Genomic DNA, 17,715 nt, shown 5'->3' with positions numbered 1-17,715 from the left:
TACCATTACACTCACACACTGCCTTTGCAGGCTGCCCACTCTGCACCCGCCGTCCACGGCCCGAGTTCAAGTGAGCAAACACCGCGAGGAGGTCTCCCGGCCGATCCTGACCCGAGATCCAGCAACCCCTGACCCGCCTCAAGCCTCCAGCCGACGCCTGCAGCCTAAATCCAGAAGGTCCCCCCAACTGCGATCAGGAGCTGGTAAGAAGATCCGACCCCAAATGGCACCCCTGCACCCGACGCCCCATGGTTTGGGTGGCCAAACCGACGGTGCCTAACCAACCCCTAACTTCCCAACTTACATCTGGAAGTGATGGTTGCACACAGAAGACCTTCGTCCCCAAGCCTGCAGTGCCTGTGCAAACTGGAGGTTCCCCATTGCAAACAGGGCGCCCGACGTCGAAACAGCACCCTGCACCCAGTTGCCCTAGTGCCACTGAGGGTGTACCTTAAGTACTACTTTGTTTCCCCATTTGCCCTAAGCTAAAGTCCAGGGGCTTTGCTCCCACAACCAAGTGGCCTGCTCGTCAGCAGCCACCAATAGAAGGCCCCCTATCCCCCATTGGATAACATTGGGCCTCAGCACTCTGCACCAGGCCACCCTAGTGCCACTGAGGGTGTAACTAGAGTGCATCCTTGACCCTGGGGTACCCCTGAGTCTACCCCCAGAACCTCAACTCCCACTACCAAATACTTACCTCAAAACCGATAACACTATTTTCCTCCATAGGATAACATTGACTGTTTTTCTTGGAAAAGTGTGGAGTTTGAAAACCTCAAGAAATTCTTTAAAATTGTACCATTTACCCAAAACGATTTTACTTACCTGTTTACAGGAAATGTCCCAGAGTTGTATCCAGGTATACTACTCAGAGTAAGAAAAGTAATCTAAAAAGTAACTAACCTGGTATTTTACTGAAAAGCCCATTTAAGTCTATGTTCTGTATTTACAAAGTATTGCATTTCTCTGCAACCATACTGTAAGTCAAAACAAGGTGCATATACAATTACAATTCAAACTGTTTACAAACTGCATTACTACTGTAAAGTATTTATTGCTTACCTGTGCCAGACGTGCTTGGTTCTAAAAAATAAAATAACTAAAAGAATATTTTTGTACCATAACAATTGGTCTGAAGTTCAGTCTTTGAGTGTGTGAATTTATTTGCTGACTGTGTACAACAAACGCTTAACACTGTCCTCTGATCCTGCCTTACTGCTTGACCACACTACCAAAAATAGAAAGTGAGGTGAGATCTAACTTTACCTCTGCCTACCTTCTGGGTTCCACTGGACTCGGTGCACACTGTACCTCACTTTTTACACTGCTATAGTGGTAGACCTGAAGCCTCGTTTGTAGTGCCACTGTAGTGGATGGCACAATAGATGCTGCAGTCCAATAGTGGCATTTAACTTCCAGACCCTGGGTAGAATTTAGACCATATACCAGTGACTTGTAGGTAGGTTTAATGTATTACCAATTTACCAATTGGTAAATTTACCAATTTTGAGTATACCAATTCAACCATGTTTAAAGGGGGAGCACAAGCACTTTACTATTGTTTGGCGGGGCTTAAGTTCAGAGTTCAAAAGCCAGGAAAAATATAGGGTCCTGCAAAAGGTAAAAAATCTGTTGTGGGCAGAAAAGTGGGATTTCCTACAGTCCTCATATGTAACCCTTTTATTGCAGGGCATGGGTTGTGAATGTCTGTATTTTAACTTCATGGCCCATTGTGTGCATCGGCTGGTAAACCCTGAGGGCAATGTGCCAACCTCTTTCCAACAGGCCACATTGCTGCTTTCCATTAATCTTCAGTTGGACACAGAGTTTTACCCTAGGTTGCTTTTCTGTTTACCGGCCCCATTGCTGCTGGCCCATGCACTGATTGGCTTTGGGCCCTAATTCCAGTTGCGGTAGGGGACATCAATTTTGGCACCACCACAACTTCTCATTTGACAGAACTGGTGGCGGATATATTGTTGAGTTTAAATCTGAAATATACATGACAGCAAAAGATTTTGGATGGAAGAGGCGTCTGTGACTAGGAACCATACTTCATGTTATTGGGAGTACAGCACTTCATAATGGATATTCTTCTGCTCCAATATAGATTTGCACTGTAAAGAGTTTATCTGCTGCTTGCAGCAAGGTTGATGGCTGTTAAGTATTTAAAAATAAATTACTTACCATCTATTTGTTCACCAAGTTTGCAGTTATGCGTTTATGTAGATTGCTCATCACGATGCTGATTACAATAAGACATGCCACAAATAATCTGTGCACTTTTTTGCATGTCTGAGTTTGCATGCGTTATAGTGTTAACACCAGGCTGATCATCAGAAGCAGTGCTTGTTCATATTTATCGATGAGCATTTTAAATAGTTGCTTCTACCTGCTTAATTTAGACTAGGTTCTGGTTCATACCCTCCCCTTTCCTAATAAAATAAATTAATAATCAGTCCCGTGTTGCCAAAAACACTTTTGGTGACTTAAAGCAGCCTTCAGTGACCTGACTCAAAATGTGGTCGGGGTGTCGAATCCCAAGGTCCATTATTTTTATCAACATAACTTCATCAACCTCTGCGTTACTGAAATGAAATGGGCAGCTATACAGTTAATAGCACTAATTTATTTCAAAATCACTATTTTACACAAAATCATGCAATTTCACCATATTAAGCGCAACATTATACAGCAGAATATAGTAAATAGTCTGAGAGGATGTTGTATTCTGAAATGCTAAAGTTGAACGATAGTCTCCTCCTCGATGACTTGAATAGCCTTGGGAGCTCTAAGGGGTCTTTTTAACCAAGCAGCTGGTCCAACGTGTGCAGTATGAAGAAGGAATGAAGACTTAAACCCTCGTTATGTGTTGTATTATAATTCCAATGCATTCATAAACAGAAGAATTACAAGTAGTTTGTTTAAAATACACTCTGATTTTCCACAGGCATACTTTTGCCAGGTGAACCTGCTGAAATGTGTGCTGGTTGAGGGTGTGAAGGTCTGGGATGGTTGAAAAGCATGTGAGAACTGGTTTGTAAACACAGATTACCCCTGTTATTCCCCATTCCAATGGCCATAATGTGTAGTCCCTTGAGCATTTCACTCCAGGGAATACCAATCCCAGTCATAATGGTGTTTGCTAATGAGGACATTCTGAGCCATATTTCCTGGCAGATTAACAAGAAGGTCTATAGTGATACAATGCTTATGCAACACAGTTTAAGAGGAGGTGAAGTATTGATAGTGCTGTGGAGTCTTTTAGCTAGTTTGACAGCACATTTCTCAGCTAGCAAGAAAACTATAGCTTGTATATGAGAAGGACATAGACTCTGGAAATGGATCTCAGATTGTTTAGCAGACTGTTTGCAGAGTTAATTATGGTTCTTGGGGGTAGGCAGTGTGGAGTTTATGTACAACATCAGGTTAAAATACAGATTTTGCTGGAGGGGAAGAGGGCTTTGCTGAATGAAGTCTTGACACAATGCCACCCAACCATCCTAACTGAAAGAGCTTGGAGGTTTGTTCACCCTGCCTTGCATTTTGTAAGAAAGTACATTTTGTGGCAAATACAGCTTTTCAATGCATGCCTTCGAAGAGTTTAGAGGAAAACATTTGTGATGTTCCTGGCAAGCTGTTGTAGAGGAATGGTGTTGTCACAGAAGGGAAAAACCCCGAAGTCCTGGAATTTCTCTTATGAGGGTTTTAATGTTTGCTGAGGAATTTGGCTTAATGTATATTTGAACACCTCTACTCTATACGTTTACCATTCCCTGGAAGCTGAGACATTTATAGTGAATGGTCTTCTAAAGTCAGTCATCGCAAACAGGACCGTTTATTAAGACATTTAAATTTGGTGTTTCAGATTGACAGAAGCCTTTAGCTAAGGGCGGTGTGGCAAGTTAGAATGGAGAGATCGTGTAACAAACATCCGCTGGAGTCTGAAACAAAAACACGAAAGGCTCTGAGCACCAAGTGGAGTTGAGGGAATGATATGTAAATGGAAAAATATTAATACGCTTTATGTCTAAGTGAAAAAAACAAAAACATGCAGGAAGGATTTTTCCCAATGTGACATTACTTGTGCATCTCTTTCAGATATAAGTATGGAAAAGATACCTTATGATGCTTACCTCAAACAACCGCATCAGAGATATTGAGAGGAAACCTGAATACCTCCACCCAGACAACTGTGTCCCTCCACCTTCCCTCGACTCGATGAACAGGATGTGGTTCATAAGAGATGGCTGTGGTATTGCATGTGCTGTCATTACATGGATGCTGGTTATCTATGCCGAATTTGTGGTCATCTGTGTGATGCTTATTCCATCAAGGGACATTATTTACACTGTAATTAATGGAGTAATATTCAACGCATGTGCTTTCCTGGCATTGGCTTCACATAGTCGTGCAATGCTCACGGACCCAGTAAGTATATTTAAAAGAATATGCATACATTTTGAATGGACACTGCTTTCCTTGAATACATTACTGTAGGTTTTTAATTTTCTTTTGATAAATTCAGGTGATGTAATATTAGTAATCCATTTGCAGGTGTTTCAAAGTGTCAATCTGTGGCTAACTAAAAGCAGTTTGTGGCTACCCGATTGTTTGTTCCTTTCACCACTTGAAAAAAATCATTACTTTTTATTATTCTTAATTTTTGGTGACTTCATTCAGAATCCCATTCATTGACCCCTTGAATGTTGAGCAAATCCTTTCAAGTTCTTCTGCTAAAAAATCTTTCTGGTAGTGCAGTTTAATTGGATGCCAAATTATCTGTCGACTTGTAGTAGGTGAAGAACTATTTGTATTCTTGCAAAGTAAAACTGCATTATACCGTAATTGAATGTACTGTTGCATGCTTATTTTTGTGCCGCCATCGTTTGACTCCTCATAATTCCATTGTAACCCTTGGTTCCTACACTACAACATGTATTTTTGAAAAATGTGTTATTTGTTATTTTGCTAGAAGTTTGCAAGAATAATCATTTGTTGAGATTGATGATTCGTTTCTAGTTCACACCATTCTTCTTGCTTGGAATGTAATTAGCCTTTGAGCTCAAATCAATAATGTACCCAGATCTCATTCGGCAAAGCCTGTAGACAGAGCTCTCTAAACCTGAATCCGTCTTAATGTAAAGCAACCGAGTACATTTAAACTGTATTTGGTAGACCTCTAATTTTTCCTGAATACACTATCCCATCGGAGCCTTATCTTCTACAGTGCTTATGCTAGCGTTTTCTCTGTAGCCCAAGTGAAAGACTGTCTCCCTGTGCACCATTAACGGCTGATGTTTGTGTTAAAGCTACAAGTATAGTTTTTAACCATTTCGATAAAAGCCTGAATTGATAAATGGTCCAAGACTCCCTGGTCTCACTCTTGGGCCCATGTCATCCCGGCTTGGGAAACACAGGTTTTATTATTTTCTGGTGCAGCTTTACAGCACCATTCTAGGTTCTGTGCCTCAGAATGGCAGATAATGTGTTGATATTGTATGTTGTTCATGCTCTGAGGAGCAAAACGTGGAATATTTGTGTAAGGAAAAATCATGGGTGAGATTTTTCACTTTGGCATAACAACTTCTCTGCAAACTTGTGTTTTTGCCCGAATGAGGATTCCTGCAGGGATCATAACAAGACCTTACAAAAATGCTTATTTGCTGTGTGCTCTGTTTGCCGAGGGGCAGGGCAGGTGCAGAGTCCCAGATGATTATTGGAACCCCACTTATTGTCTTTCTAAATGGAGTGTTCACTCTGATGTATCCACTGATTTATGATGATTACTGAAAGTTTTGTTAATATGCCTGAGTGGATGAGTTTGCTATTGACCACTTAGCAAGGGTGGGTTATTTCGCTCTTCTGCGGTCCGGAAAGGTCATAGGAGCTCTGTCTCCCAAAGTCCTTTACAACAACCCCAGAAGGGACATGGGCAAGAGAAAGCCATTGGGTGGTAGGAAGCTTACGTTAAGAGTTCTGATTTTACCCCGTAAAGTGCAATGTTCTTCAAGGTGAGTAGCAGTGTCCAACTCTGACTCTACACTACACTTGTGGTCAGTGTGCGCTCTTCTTTCCTGCACACACGTTATGGAAGCTTTGATGGTTATAGATGTTACTTGCTCTGTGTACTGGTATGTGTGTGTCTTTTGTGTTAACAAGAGGGTGAATGTAATGTACCTGTGTATGTGTTTATGTATTAATGTGTTTAAGCACTAAATAAAAGGCAAATCTATAAGCTTTGTCAATGTTTAATCTTATAGCTGACCAAAAAGCAGAAGCACAAGACTTTGTTGTGCAGTTGCACTGTAGGCATGCAGCAAGTAATAGCAGATGTAACTGAGCAGAGCATGTTGGTAATAAACATCACACCAGGAGTACACATGGGTTTTGTGACTTCATAGGGGAAAATATACTCCTTGTCCACAGAAGCGACTACACAGACAGACCGAGTTATTTGAGAGTTATGCCTCTAATTTTACAGCACAAATCAAGTATCCTTTCCTCTTCAATTACAAATGTCATCACATAGCTGACTCTAAATGCTTTGTATAGTTTTTTAGGTCTCGCCTGGCGTAAGAATGCGCAGACATGCGCAGTCTCGCTGGCGAGATTTAGTGTTAACAGGTATTTTCTGTAAGGTGCATTAAGCCCCGCCCCTCTTTTCCATTGGCTGGCGTCACCGTTTATGCTAAACGGTGGCCAGCCATTGGAAAAGAGGTGTCCATGACGTATTTGCTTGGCTTTCTGAGCCGTCCCATTTGGACGGCCTGGCCTGCTTTGCGTTCGTCGCAAAACCTTTTAGCAGCCAAGGCCGTCCAAGTGGCTCGGAATAAAAAGCCGAGCATATACGTCATGGCGTCCGCTTGGTTTTTGTTGTTATCGAGTAAAACCTCTGCAGATGGTGCTCGGCCGTAACCTGCCATTGAAAAGCAAAAGCCTCTCATAAATGCTAAGATGCCCATGGAAAAATTAGGTTACATTTGAGAGTCCAAGACTGAGACCAAGAAATTGAATTTCTCAATCCGGCATGCTAGTGTCTGGCCACATATGTATTTGTGAATAATGTCAAGACATTGAAGTGAACTCTGCGATTAGCCAAGTTCTAATGACAGTACTAGCAGATTGGAGCAACCTTTCTGTGGTTTCGTTTATTTAGCCTTCTCTAGCATTAACTGGTGTAACTCTTGTTTATCTGCAGTGGGAGTTAGAGTGCACTGTATGTATAATAAAGTGAGATGCGATCCAATCCCACTGGTGACTGATAGGATGTTCTGCCAGTTTCCCTTTTCCTTTAGGATAAAAGGTATTCCCTTTTTGTGGGTCACTAACTTGCTTATTTTGTTTATCTATCTGACAGATGTTGATGGACATGGTTTTTACATGATGGAATACTTGAGATGCTAACTCCAAAAACCTGATAACACCTTGGAAATGCTTATATGCAAACTTGGTCTGACCAAAATACACCGGTTGATAACACTTGTACTCATACAATGAGTTAGGTTGTAATGTCTGATGTGCACCAACAACAATATACGAAAATATAATGAAACTAAGAAGACTTGGGATTGTTGACCCCTTACTTGCTTAGTGGAGAGTTCTGCAATACTGCTATTTTATTAACACATATATAAAGGATGGGTCGAGGGTCAGTCCTAGTAATACCTCCGTACCTTCCACAAGAATAAAATGAGATGAAAACCATACAGGTTTGATACTTCCAGTCTATCCCCAGATTCTCTAAATTGCACATTTTCTGGTACGCTGTGGAAGGTTGTCAGCAAATGGTATGGTGGTGCACAACATGCTTCTAATGAACATCTCTCTACTTATACAGGTAAGACAGAGGCATAAAGGTTAATTTCTGATCTTGTTAAATAATATGTACATGCCCAGTGTATACTTTGAGAACAGACAAACTTCCATGTTGGGACTGGGGCTACACAATGATTGTTTATGATGAGCGTCAGTGTGGGGCCTTCATGACTTGTAAGTCTCTGTGACATCTGTGTGCTACATCATCCATATCAAATTTTCGATGGTGGTGCAAGCTTTGTTGTGGATGGGCATACAAGTTGAGACATATGCAGGACTTTATTTGTTAGGTTCAGCTTTACCTGGTGTTGTCGTTTGATGGTATTGTTTTTAGCAGTGCTTGTTGCATTATCATAGCTTCTAGTGTGACTGGAGGCCTGGCATGATCTGGCCTTGAAGATGGGCAACACTTTTATATAGTGGGAAGTTCCTGTGGTATACTTCCTTTGACAATGTCACCTGGCATACAGGATGGGAAGTAGAGCCCAGAAGCCTACTTTGTAATGTGCACAGCTCTGTTTCAAGTCACTCTGTAGACACAAATGGAAAGTGCATGAATTGATAAAATTTTTCACATGAAACATTTTAGTATTCAGGGAAACCTGGTTTCTGGCCAGTTTTCTCCCAGACAACATAAGTGCGGGGCCTGGAGGCTGTAAAATATTCTGCTTAGACTCCTGATGCAGGGGCGAGGTACATTTAATTTGCCACAAAGGCCTTGACTCTAAATGCGTAAACGCATTACAAAATGGAACTCCCTATATTTGGATTCCATGGTCCTAAATTGTATTACACCCCCAACATCGGGCACTTTGTTTGTGGTCTATTGCCCTCCTAATGCCTCTGTGGGTACTATTATTAATATTGACATGATTGGTGAAGTCGATAGTTTATACATGCTGGTGGTAACATTGGGGCATTTCAGGATGCATATTGATGACCCTTTGAATGCCTTATGTTAGACTTGGCTTTTTCAGCGGGTTTACTCCCAGACATTTTGCTTTTTAGCCTCCTGTTTTTTTACCCTGTTTTTGTTGGTTTTAGAACTCTGGGCACCCCCTACCACTGCTATTCAAAGTGCATAAGCTCTCCTGATAAATTGTATTATGGATTGGAGTTTCCATGTTTGGCGTATTTGATTTACTGGTAAGTCCCTAGTAAAGTGCACTGTGTATGCCCAGGGCCTGTAAATCAAATGCTGCTAGTAGGCCTGCAGCACTGATTGTTCCACGCACACAAGCAGCCTTTCAAAAGGTTCTCAGACATTCCACTGTAGTGTCTGGGCACAGTTGTGACTGCCATGTCGACCTGGCAAGTGCACCCATTTGCAAGGCCCTACCCTTCACTTTTCTTACATGTAAGACACTCCTAAAGTAGGCCCAAGGTACCCCTGTGGGCAGGGTGCAGTGCATGTGAAAGGTTGGACATGTATTGGTGCATGTGACATGTCCTGATAGTGAAATACAGTGTATTTCGTTTTTCACTATTGGAAGCCTATCAGCTCCATAGGATAAGATGGGGACTACTTCGTAACATCTTACAAGTATAACATCCCTGAGGGGAAAAAGAAAGGGCGTGCCCACTATTTTTATTAAAAATAAATCCAGCGGCTGTTAAAAGAAAAAACACATAGTTACTATGTACACTGTTGTGGAGCGGGGAGGGAGAGTGTTAAAAAGATAATGATCAGGCCCTGCGTGTGGCCCTATTGTAAATATCCCTGGGCGTAGTACTACGCTACGCTCGCGTAGTTTGCGCTACTACGCACTACGTGAATTGCATGTAGCACAGTGCAAAAACACGTAGCGTAGAGGGATTTTTTTTTTTTGCTTGCTCGCGGTCCTCAACGTCAAGTTGGCGACCGCGAGCGAGCAAAATCAACATCCTGGTGAGACTTTTTCCTTGTTCGCGATCAGCAATATCAAGTTTCCCAATCGCGAGCGTGGAAAATAAACCTCCCGGCGAGATTCTCAACACAGGGAGGACAGGTTTCTCATTGTGAGTGGTCGCGTATGCTCGCGACTGCTTACGGTGAGAAACTACCAGTCCGCGTTGAGAAAGCTGCCACTCGAGTACAAATCTACTTGAGCGGCAGAAAACGACCGCTTGCACTGTGCAAGATGCCGTATACAATGATTGCACATTGCGGTCAAGCATCCGGCACTGTGCAATCAGTGCAAACAGAATTTCCCTACTGCACTACAGAGTTCGCGTAGCTACGCATATCGCCACTATGCAAACTACGCCCAGGGTTAATTGGAAAAGTGAAAGCAAGCAAAGCGCTATACAAATAAATGTTTTCAAAAAGCGGTCATTACTAAAGTTTGCGTCTCACCAGTGCTCTTTAGATAAAGTGAGCAAAGAGTTCTCAGAAGGGCTAATGTAAGCTAATCAGTAAGGACACCATAAAAGGTCCAGTCCTTATGGGCGGTTACAAATGCAGACCAGGTGTTACTAAGGATCGACTAACAAGTCTGCTAACAAATCTGAAGCAACCATTTAGAAACAATAGCAACAGAAGCCAATTGGAAAGATGGGTGTAGAGTGAGAGGTACTTCAAGTCCATACCAGAGTACCCCATGCCTCGCAGCAGGGCATGTGTAAGAAAGTGGGTTTCTGTTGCAGTAACAACCCCCCCCCCCCCCCCTTTTTTGCCTAATAGCTGATGCACTTTTCCTTGTTGTGCCCTGGGCTCCTGCCAATCAGAGAAAGTGCCCTCTTTCTTGCATGGTATGCCCCTACCTTATGCTGAATTGCTGATGTTCTTTGACTGACCGTGCCTTGGGCTTTTGCTAATCAGGTACCCAGGGCCTACATTCCTTCCCTAAAACTGCATTGAAGCCTAAACCCAATTGGCATCTCTGGCCACATGTCAGCCCCTGGTAAATGGTACCCTAGGTACCCAGGGCCTTGTGACCAGGGAAGGCCTCTAAGGGCTGCAGCACTCATTGTGCCACCCTTAGAGGCCCTGTACCCTAACACACACACACACACTGCTCTTGCAGGCTGAGTGTCTGGATACAAGACAAAACAGAGAGTCGACATGGCACACATCCCTGTGTCACACACAGTAAGTCATGGTTGATTTTTACCACTCTTTACGCTTCTCTGGGGAGAACTTGACACACAACGAAACGGACATAAAGGCCGTTCTTGGTTCATCTTGCCTCGCTCTGGCCTTTAAGGCAAGTTGGTTTCAGCTTGAGAACAATTGCTTGTTCTTGAAGTGTAACTCCCCTGGTCTCTCTCCTCTCGCAAAGCGCAACATCTGTTTCTCAAGACCGTTCAGTCGACTGGGCAGTGTGTAATAAGCCCGCTCCAGATAGGAGACTCCCCCAGTGCTGAGAAGGCTGAGGCCACAAGATAACAAGCCAAAACGTTTACAGCATGTGACTTGAACAAGTCTCATGACGCTGGGGGAGGAGTACTACTTCCCTGTCCGTAACCCAACTCCCCCGACACTTGCTAGGGAGAGAGTTCTGCTGGAAGCCAACAAAAAAATCCAGAGGGTAAAAGGATGCAAGCTTGGGGGCATACGTCGCATCACTGACGAGGATCTTCTTGGTGCGACCACCACTTCGAGGGGTAAATTGGGATGTCGTGGGGTGGTTAAGCACCGTTGGTTTGGGCACCCAAGGCCGTGGGGCGTCTGGTGCAGGGGTGCCTTGGGACGTCGGATTTTCTTACCCGCTCTGCTCGCGGTAGCAGGGTCCTCTGGATTGAGGCTGCAGGCGTCGTCTGGAGGCTTAAGGCAGGTCAGGGGTCGCTGGATCGCCGGGGGGACCTCCTCGTGGTATTGGTTCACTCAAACCTGGGCCGGGGTCGGCGGGTGCAGAGTGTGCTGGATTCACGGTCTCTGGCTGGCACCAGAAGCTGCAGTTTAAACACGTCCGGTGTTCTCGGGAGATAGTCCTTGAAGTGAAGGCAGGTAGGTCCTCCGGGGTTTGTGAGGTTGCTGGCTGCAGGACACGCCGGGATTTCGCAGAAGCAGGTTCGAGGGGAGACAGGCCTGAAGGACTGGGGCCAAGTCAGTGGGCGTCATCCGCTTGTTAGCTCTGCACAGCTCTTCGGTCCTTCTTCTTATCTTCTTTTCTTGTGGTTTCTAATACGAGGAAGCAAGGTTCAGGGTGCCCCCTAAATACTAAATTCAGGGGCGTTTACAGGTAGGTAAAGTGCAGGGACCAATGGGTCCCTTCCTTGGGGTGGGTACACCCCCTATTCTGCCACTCTCCTGTGGGAGGGGGGCAGGAGCGTATCCCTGGTTGGCTGGGTCCCCCCAACCTCAAGATGGCGGGGACTCGAGGTTGTGCTTCACCTCGCCTCCCCCACCTGAGGGGTGGAGTTGGCAGAGGTGGGCACACCTCCTTTTGCACTTGTTTTTCCCACCGGTTCTCACGTCAAAGTGGGGGGGTGAGAACCAGTGGGGACCAGTTGCTGAAAGCAGCAATTGGTCTGGAGAGGCTCACAAAGGCGGCATGCTTCTCCTTAGTTAACCCTGCCCATCCTGGGGGAGGAGGCTTGGCACCTTTTCCCAGGATGTGCATTGTTTCAGGCCCCCAAGAGCAGCAGACTCTCGACCCAGGGGTCCAGAAACATATCTGGTGGTGGCAGCCTAAGCGGCCACTCAGTCAGGTCACTAGTAATTGGTCTAATTTCAGGGGGCATCTCTAAGATGCCCTCTGTTGTATATTTTACATTAAATCCCACACTGGCATCAGTGTTGGTTTAATGTGCTCAGAAAGCAAAGCCCAAGGCATGGTCAGTCAAAGAACTTCAGCATAAGGTAGGGGCATACCATGCAAGAAAGAGGGCACTTTCTCACACAACCCTCCCCCCCCACTCCTCCCCCCCCCCCCCCCCCCCACCTCAAACGAAAGATGATGAGACTAACCTTGCCCTAGAGAGACTTCATTGTCTAAATGGAAGAACGTGGAAAGTCCATCTGCATTGGCATGGGCAGTTCCAGGTCTGTGTTCCACTTCAAAGTCCATTCCCTGTAGGGAGATGGACCACCTCAACAGTTTAGGATTTTCTCCTTTAATTTGCATTAGCCATCTGAGAGGTCTGTGATCAGTTTGAACTAGGAAGTGAGTACCAAACAAGTATGGTCTCAACTTCTTCAGGAACCAAACCACGGCAAAGGTCTCAATGACACTCCCAACGCTGCTCCCTGGGCAGAAGCCTTCTGCTTATAAAAGCAACAGGTTGGTCTTGGCCTTCATCATTGGTCTGGGATAGGACCGCTCCTATCCCTAGCTCAGAGGCATCAGTCTGCACTATGAACTGCTTGGCAGAATCTGGAGCCTTCAGAATTGGTGCTGGCAAATTGCTTCTTTCAGGGTGTCAAAAGCCTTTTGGCAACTAACTGTCCTTTTAACCTTTTTGGGCATCTTCTTGGAGGTGAGTTCTGTGAGGGGCGTCACAATGGTCCCATATCCTTTCACAAACCTCCTGTAATACCCAGTCAAGCCAAGGAATGCCCTGACTTGGGTCTGGATTGTTGGAGCTGCCCAGTCCAGGATGGCCTGGATCTTGGGCTGTAAGGGTTGTACCTGGTCTCCACCAACAAGGTGGCCCAAGTACACCACAGTGCCCTGCCCTATCTGGCATTTGGATGCCTTGATAGTTAGGCCTGCAGTTTGCAGGGCTTTTAAAACCTTCTCATGGTGGATCAGGTGATCCTCCAGGTGGAACTAAAGACAGCAATACCCTCAAGATAAGCTGCAGTAAAGGACTCCAACCCAGCAAGGACTTGATTTACCAACCTCTGGAATGTGCAGGGGCATTCTTTAAACCAAAGGGCTTAACAGTGAACTGATAGTGCACATCAGATGTGGAGAATGCTGTTTTCTGTTTTGCTCCTGGGGCCATGCCAATCTGCCAGTACCCTGCAGTTAAGGCAAAGGCACTTAAGAATTTGGCTCCACCCAACATATCTATTAACTCGTCTGCTCTTGGGATAGGGTGAGCATCTATCTTGGTGACAGAGTTGAGTCCTCTATAGTCCACACAAAACCTAATTTCTCTCTTTACACCCTGTGGATAAGGTTTGGGGACCTTAACCACTGGGCTAGCCCAAGGGCTCTCAGAGGGTTCAATAACCCCTAACTCTAGCATCTTGCTGACTTCAGCTCTGATACTTTCCTTGACTTGGTCTGACTGTCGATAGATTTTGTTTTTGACAGGTGCACTGTTACCAGTGTCCACATGATGCGTACACCAGTTTGTCAGACCAGGGGACAGGGAAAAGAGCTTAGCATACTGTTGCAAAACTTGCTTGCAGTCAGTCTGCTGTTAGGCTGGGAGCGTGTCTGAAAAGACCACTCCATCCCCTGACCCATTTTTGGGCTGTAGGAGAGAAGGCCGGGGAGAGGTTCACTCTCTGCTTCCTGTTACTCATCAGTCACCATCAGCATGGTGATGGCAGCCCTGTCATTGTCGAGCTTTAGGCGGTTCACATGGATAACCCTTTTGGGTGTCTTGCTTGTGCCCAGGTCAACTTAGTAGGTGACCTCGCTCTTTTTCTCTAGGATAGGGTAAGGGCCACTCCATCTTTCCTGGAGTGCCCTTGGTGCCACTGGCCCCAAAACCCACACCATTTGCCCAGGTTGAAATTCAACCAGTGCAGCTTTTTGGTCATACCAGTGCTTCTGAAGCTCCTAGCTGGCCTTAAGATTCTTGGATGCCTTTTCCATGTACTCAGCCATTCTGGACCTTAGGCCAAGCACATAGTCCACAATATCTTGTTTGGGCTCTTGGAGAGGCTTCTCCCAACCCTCTTTTACAAGACCGAGTGCTCCCCTCACAGAATGGCCAAACAGAAGTCCAAAGGGGGAAACCCTACTCCCTTTTGTGACACTTCTCTGTAAGCGAAAAGCAGCCATGGTAAGAGAACATCCCATCTCCTTTTGTGTTTCTCAGGGAGCCCCATGATCATGCCTTTCGATGTCTTGTTAAATCTCTCAACAAGGCCATTGGTTTGTGGGTGATAGGGTGTAGTAAACTTGTACTGCACTCCACACTCTTTCCACATGTGTTTCAGGTAAGTAGACATGAAGTTGGAACCTTTGTTTGAAGTCACCTCCTTAGGAATCCCTACCCCCGTGAAGACACCAATGAGGGCCTTGGCTACTGCAGGAGCTGTAGTAGTCCTAAGTGGAATTGCTTCAGGGTACTTAGTGGCATGATCCACTACCACTAGTATTAACTTTTTGACTGAGGCTGTGGGAGGTTCAAGTGGACCCACTATGTCCACACCTACCCTTTCAAAGGGGACCCCCACGACAGGCAGTGGTATCAGGGGGGCCTTTGGGTGGCCACCTGTCTTGCCACAGGCCTGACCGGTAACACAGGAGCTGACAAACCCCTTCACCTTTTGGTGCATCTGGGTCCAGTAAAAGTGGCTGACTAGCCTTTCCCAAGTCTTGGTTTGGCCCAGATGTCCAGCTAGGGGATATCATGAGCTAAAGTTAGGAGGAACTCCCTGTACTTCTGTGGCACTACCACTCTCCTGGTGGCTCCAGGATTGGGGTTTCTTACCTCAGTGCACAGTAATCCCTTTTCCCAATAAACTCTGTGGGTACCAGTGAGATCTCCCTTTGCTTCTGAAACAGCTTGCTGCCTCAGGCTTTCAAGAGTGGGACAGTCTTGCTGCCCCTGGCACAGCTCTTCCCTAAAGGGTCCCCAGAGTTCAACCTGGTAAGGGGCAAGCTCCATGGGCTCAGTTCCCTCTGGGGTGTCCAAGTCCTCTCCCTGAGGAGAGGGGTCCTGATCCTGTTGCTGAACAGAAACTGGTTCCCCAGTCTTCTTATCTTTTCTCTTGGTAGGTTGGGCCATTCTTCCAGGCTCCAACACTTTTTCACCCTGCCTTTTGATCTGTGCTCTTGTTTTTACACACACACCAATTCAAGGATGACCAGCATTGCCAGGTCATTGGCAAGCAGACATGCAGCTGGTAGCTTTGGAGAGACCACTACCTGTTTCAGACCAGTAACCCAGCCTCCCCCCCCCCCCCCGTCTAATGTCACCATAGCCACTGCATGATTAGTGGTAACACTGTCAGCATTGGTGTCTGGGTAAGTACGCCCAATCAAATACTGCTCAGGGGAAACCAGTGTGTCTCTCACCCTAGTGACACTGGCACCTGTATCCCTCAGAGCCTCTATCCCAGTTCCATTGATCCAAGGGTATTGCAAGTATTTCTTTAAGTTGGGTTGCCACACAGCTACAGTGGCAAACTCAACTTCCCCCTCTGAAACTTGAACTGCTTCAGTGTGCAACCTGATTTGCTCCGGGCACACTGTTGATCCCATCTGGAGATTGGCTACACCCGGAGGAGCTGTAGCTGTAGGACTAGAGGCCTTCTTGCTAGGGCAAGCCATGCTCCAGTTAAGTGTCCCAACCTCTTACAGTTGTTACACCAGGCCTGCAGGATCAAAGTTCTTCCCCCCCCTATAGGGCTATGGACTATGGGGAGTAGTTTGGGACCCACCCCCGTGCAGGTTTTTGGGGCCCTTTGGAAGACTTAGACTTTTTATCTTGGGGATTCTCACCACCTTTCCCTGGGGCAGGTTTTGTAACCCCTTTCTTTTGGTCACCCCCAGTGGTTATCCTAGTCACCCTAGTCTTGACCCAGTGGTCTACCTTCTTTCTCAATTCTTGGGGAGAAATTAGACCTAGGTCTACCAAATGTTGATGTAACTTTTCATTTGTGCAATTACTTAAAATATGTTCCTTCATAAACAAATTGTAAGGTCCAGTAAAGTCATGCACATTGTGTCCAGTTAACCATCTAGTGTCTTTACTGAGTAGTCTACAAAATCAATCCAGGACTGGTTCTGGGTTTTGTGAGCCCCCTGTATCAAATTCTGTACTCCTCAGTGGTGAGTCCAAATCCCTCAATCAGAGTTCTCTTCATGAGGTCATAGGACCCTGCATCTGGCCCAGAGAGAGTCAGAAGTCTGTCTCTGCAGTTACCAGAGAACAGTTCCCACAGGAATGCCACCCATAGAGGTTTCTTCACCTTTCTCATGTCACAAGCCCTCTCAAAGGCTGTGAACCATTTGGTGATTTCATCACCCTCCTCAAATTTAGGGACAATCCCTTTGGGGATTTTAGGATCATAAGATTGCTCTCTATCATTATTTGGATTGCTGCCACCATTGATGGGTGCTAAACCCATCTCCTTTCTTTCTTTTTCTAGAGCCAGGAGTCTGGACTCTAGATTCAATTCTTTGGCCAGCCTTGCCCTCCCTGGACCCAGAGCCACCTTTGTGGCCTCTAGGTCCCCAGGGGTTGATTCTTGGAGTTAAGGGTATAGGGACCCTTTCCTCCCTAGGGATTATTGGGGGTGGGTTATCAGTCCCATCATCCTCATCCCTTTCCTCCTCTGATTGGTCATCACCATTTTCAGATGGGTGGGCCTTGGCATACTCAGCCAGGAGCTCCTAGAGCCCTTGTTTGGTTGGATGCTGGCCCATTGGTATGTTTTTAATATTACATAAGGACCTTATCTCTTTGAAAGACAAGTAAAGATAAGGGGTGAGGTCGAGCTCCTCACCATGTCCTGTATGTCAGGGTTATTTTCACTAGTAGCTGGGTACTGTTTGCGAGACATTCTAACAAAAAGTTCTAATCCCTCTACCCTTGACTATAGTGACTTTTTATTTTCTAAAACTCTAAAGGGACTTAAGCAAGGCCCTAACAAGACTTTGAGTAGTTTGGGAAAAAAATGATAATTTGAAAAATCTGAATTCTAAAGGCAATTTTAAGAGTTATGTCGTGTGATCAGGTGGTAACCAAGTAGTCCAACAAATGCAAGTTGTGTATCCCACCGCTGATCCACCAATGTAAGAAACTGGCTCTATACATACTGCACCAAAGTGAGGTACAGTG

General features: G+C 45.5%; 1 protein-coding gene across 4 annotated transcripts in view; it reads left to right on the top strand.

Annotated features, from left to right (window-relative positions):
- Nucleotides 1-17,715, top strand: part of ZDHHC3 (zDHHC palmitoyltransferase 3) — a 95,060-nt gene that overhangs the window by 16,621 nt on the left and 60,724 nt on the right. For 3 of the 4 annotated variants that reach the window (XM_085631540.1, XM_085631542.1, XM_085631539.1), the window contains one exon: nt 4,105-4,434. In XM_085631540.1, coding sequence (XP_085487666.1) covers nt 4,129-4,434 — 306 coding nt within the window. In that variant the 5' untranslated portion in view covers nt 4,105-4,128. Of the gene's footprint in view, nt 1-30; nt 204-4,104; nt 4,435-17,715 lie in introns of all 4 variants that reach the window. The other variant, XM_085631541.1, reaches the window with a different exon arrangement.

Source organism: Triturus cristatus, chromosome 10 (genome assembly GCF_964204655.1).
Source record: "Triturus cristatus chromosome 10, aTriCri1.1, whole genome shotgun sequence".
NCBI lineage: Eukaryota > Metazoa > Chordata > Amphibia > Caudata > Salamandridae > Triturus > Triturus cristatus.
Note: the sequence above shows the minus strand (reverse complement) of the source record. Positions and strands in the feature narration are given on the sequence as shown.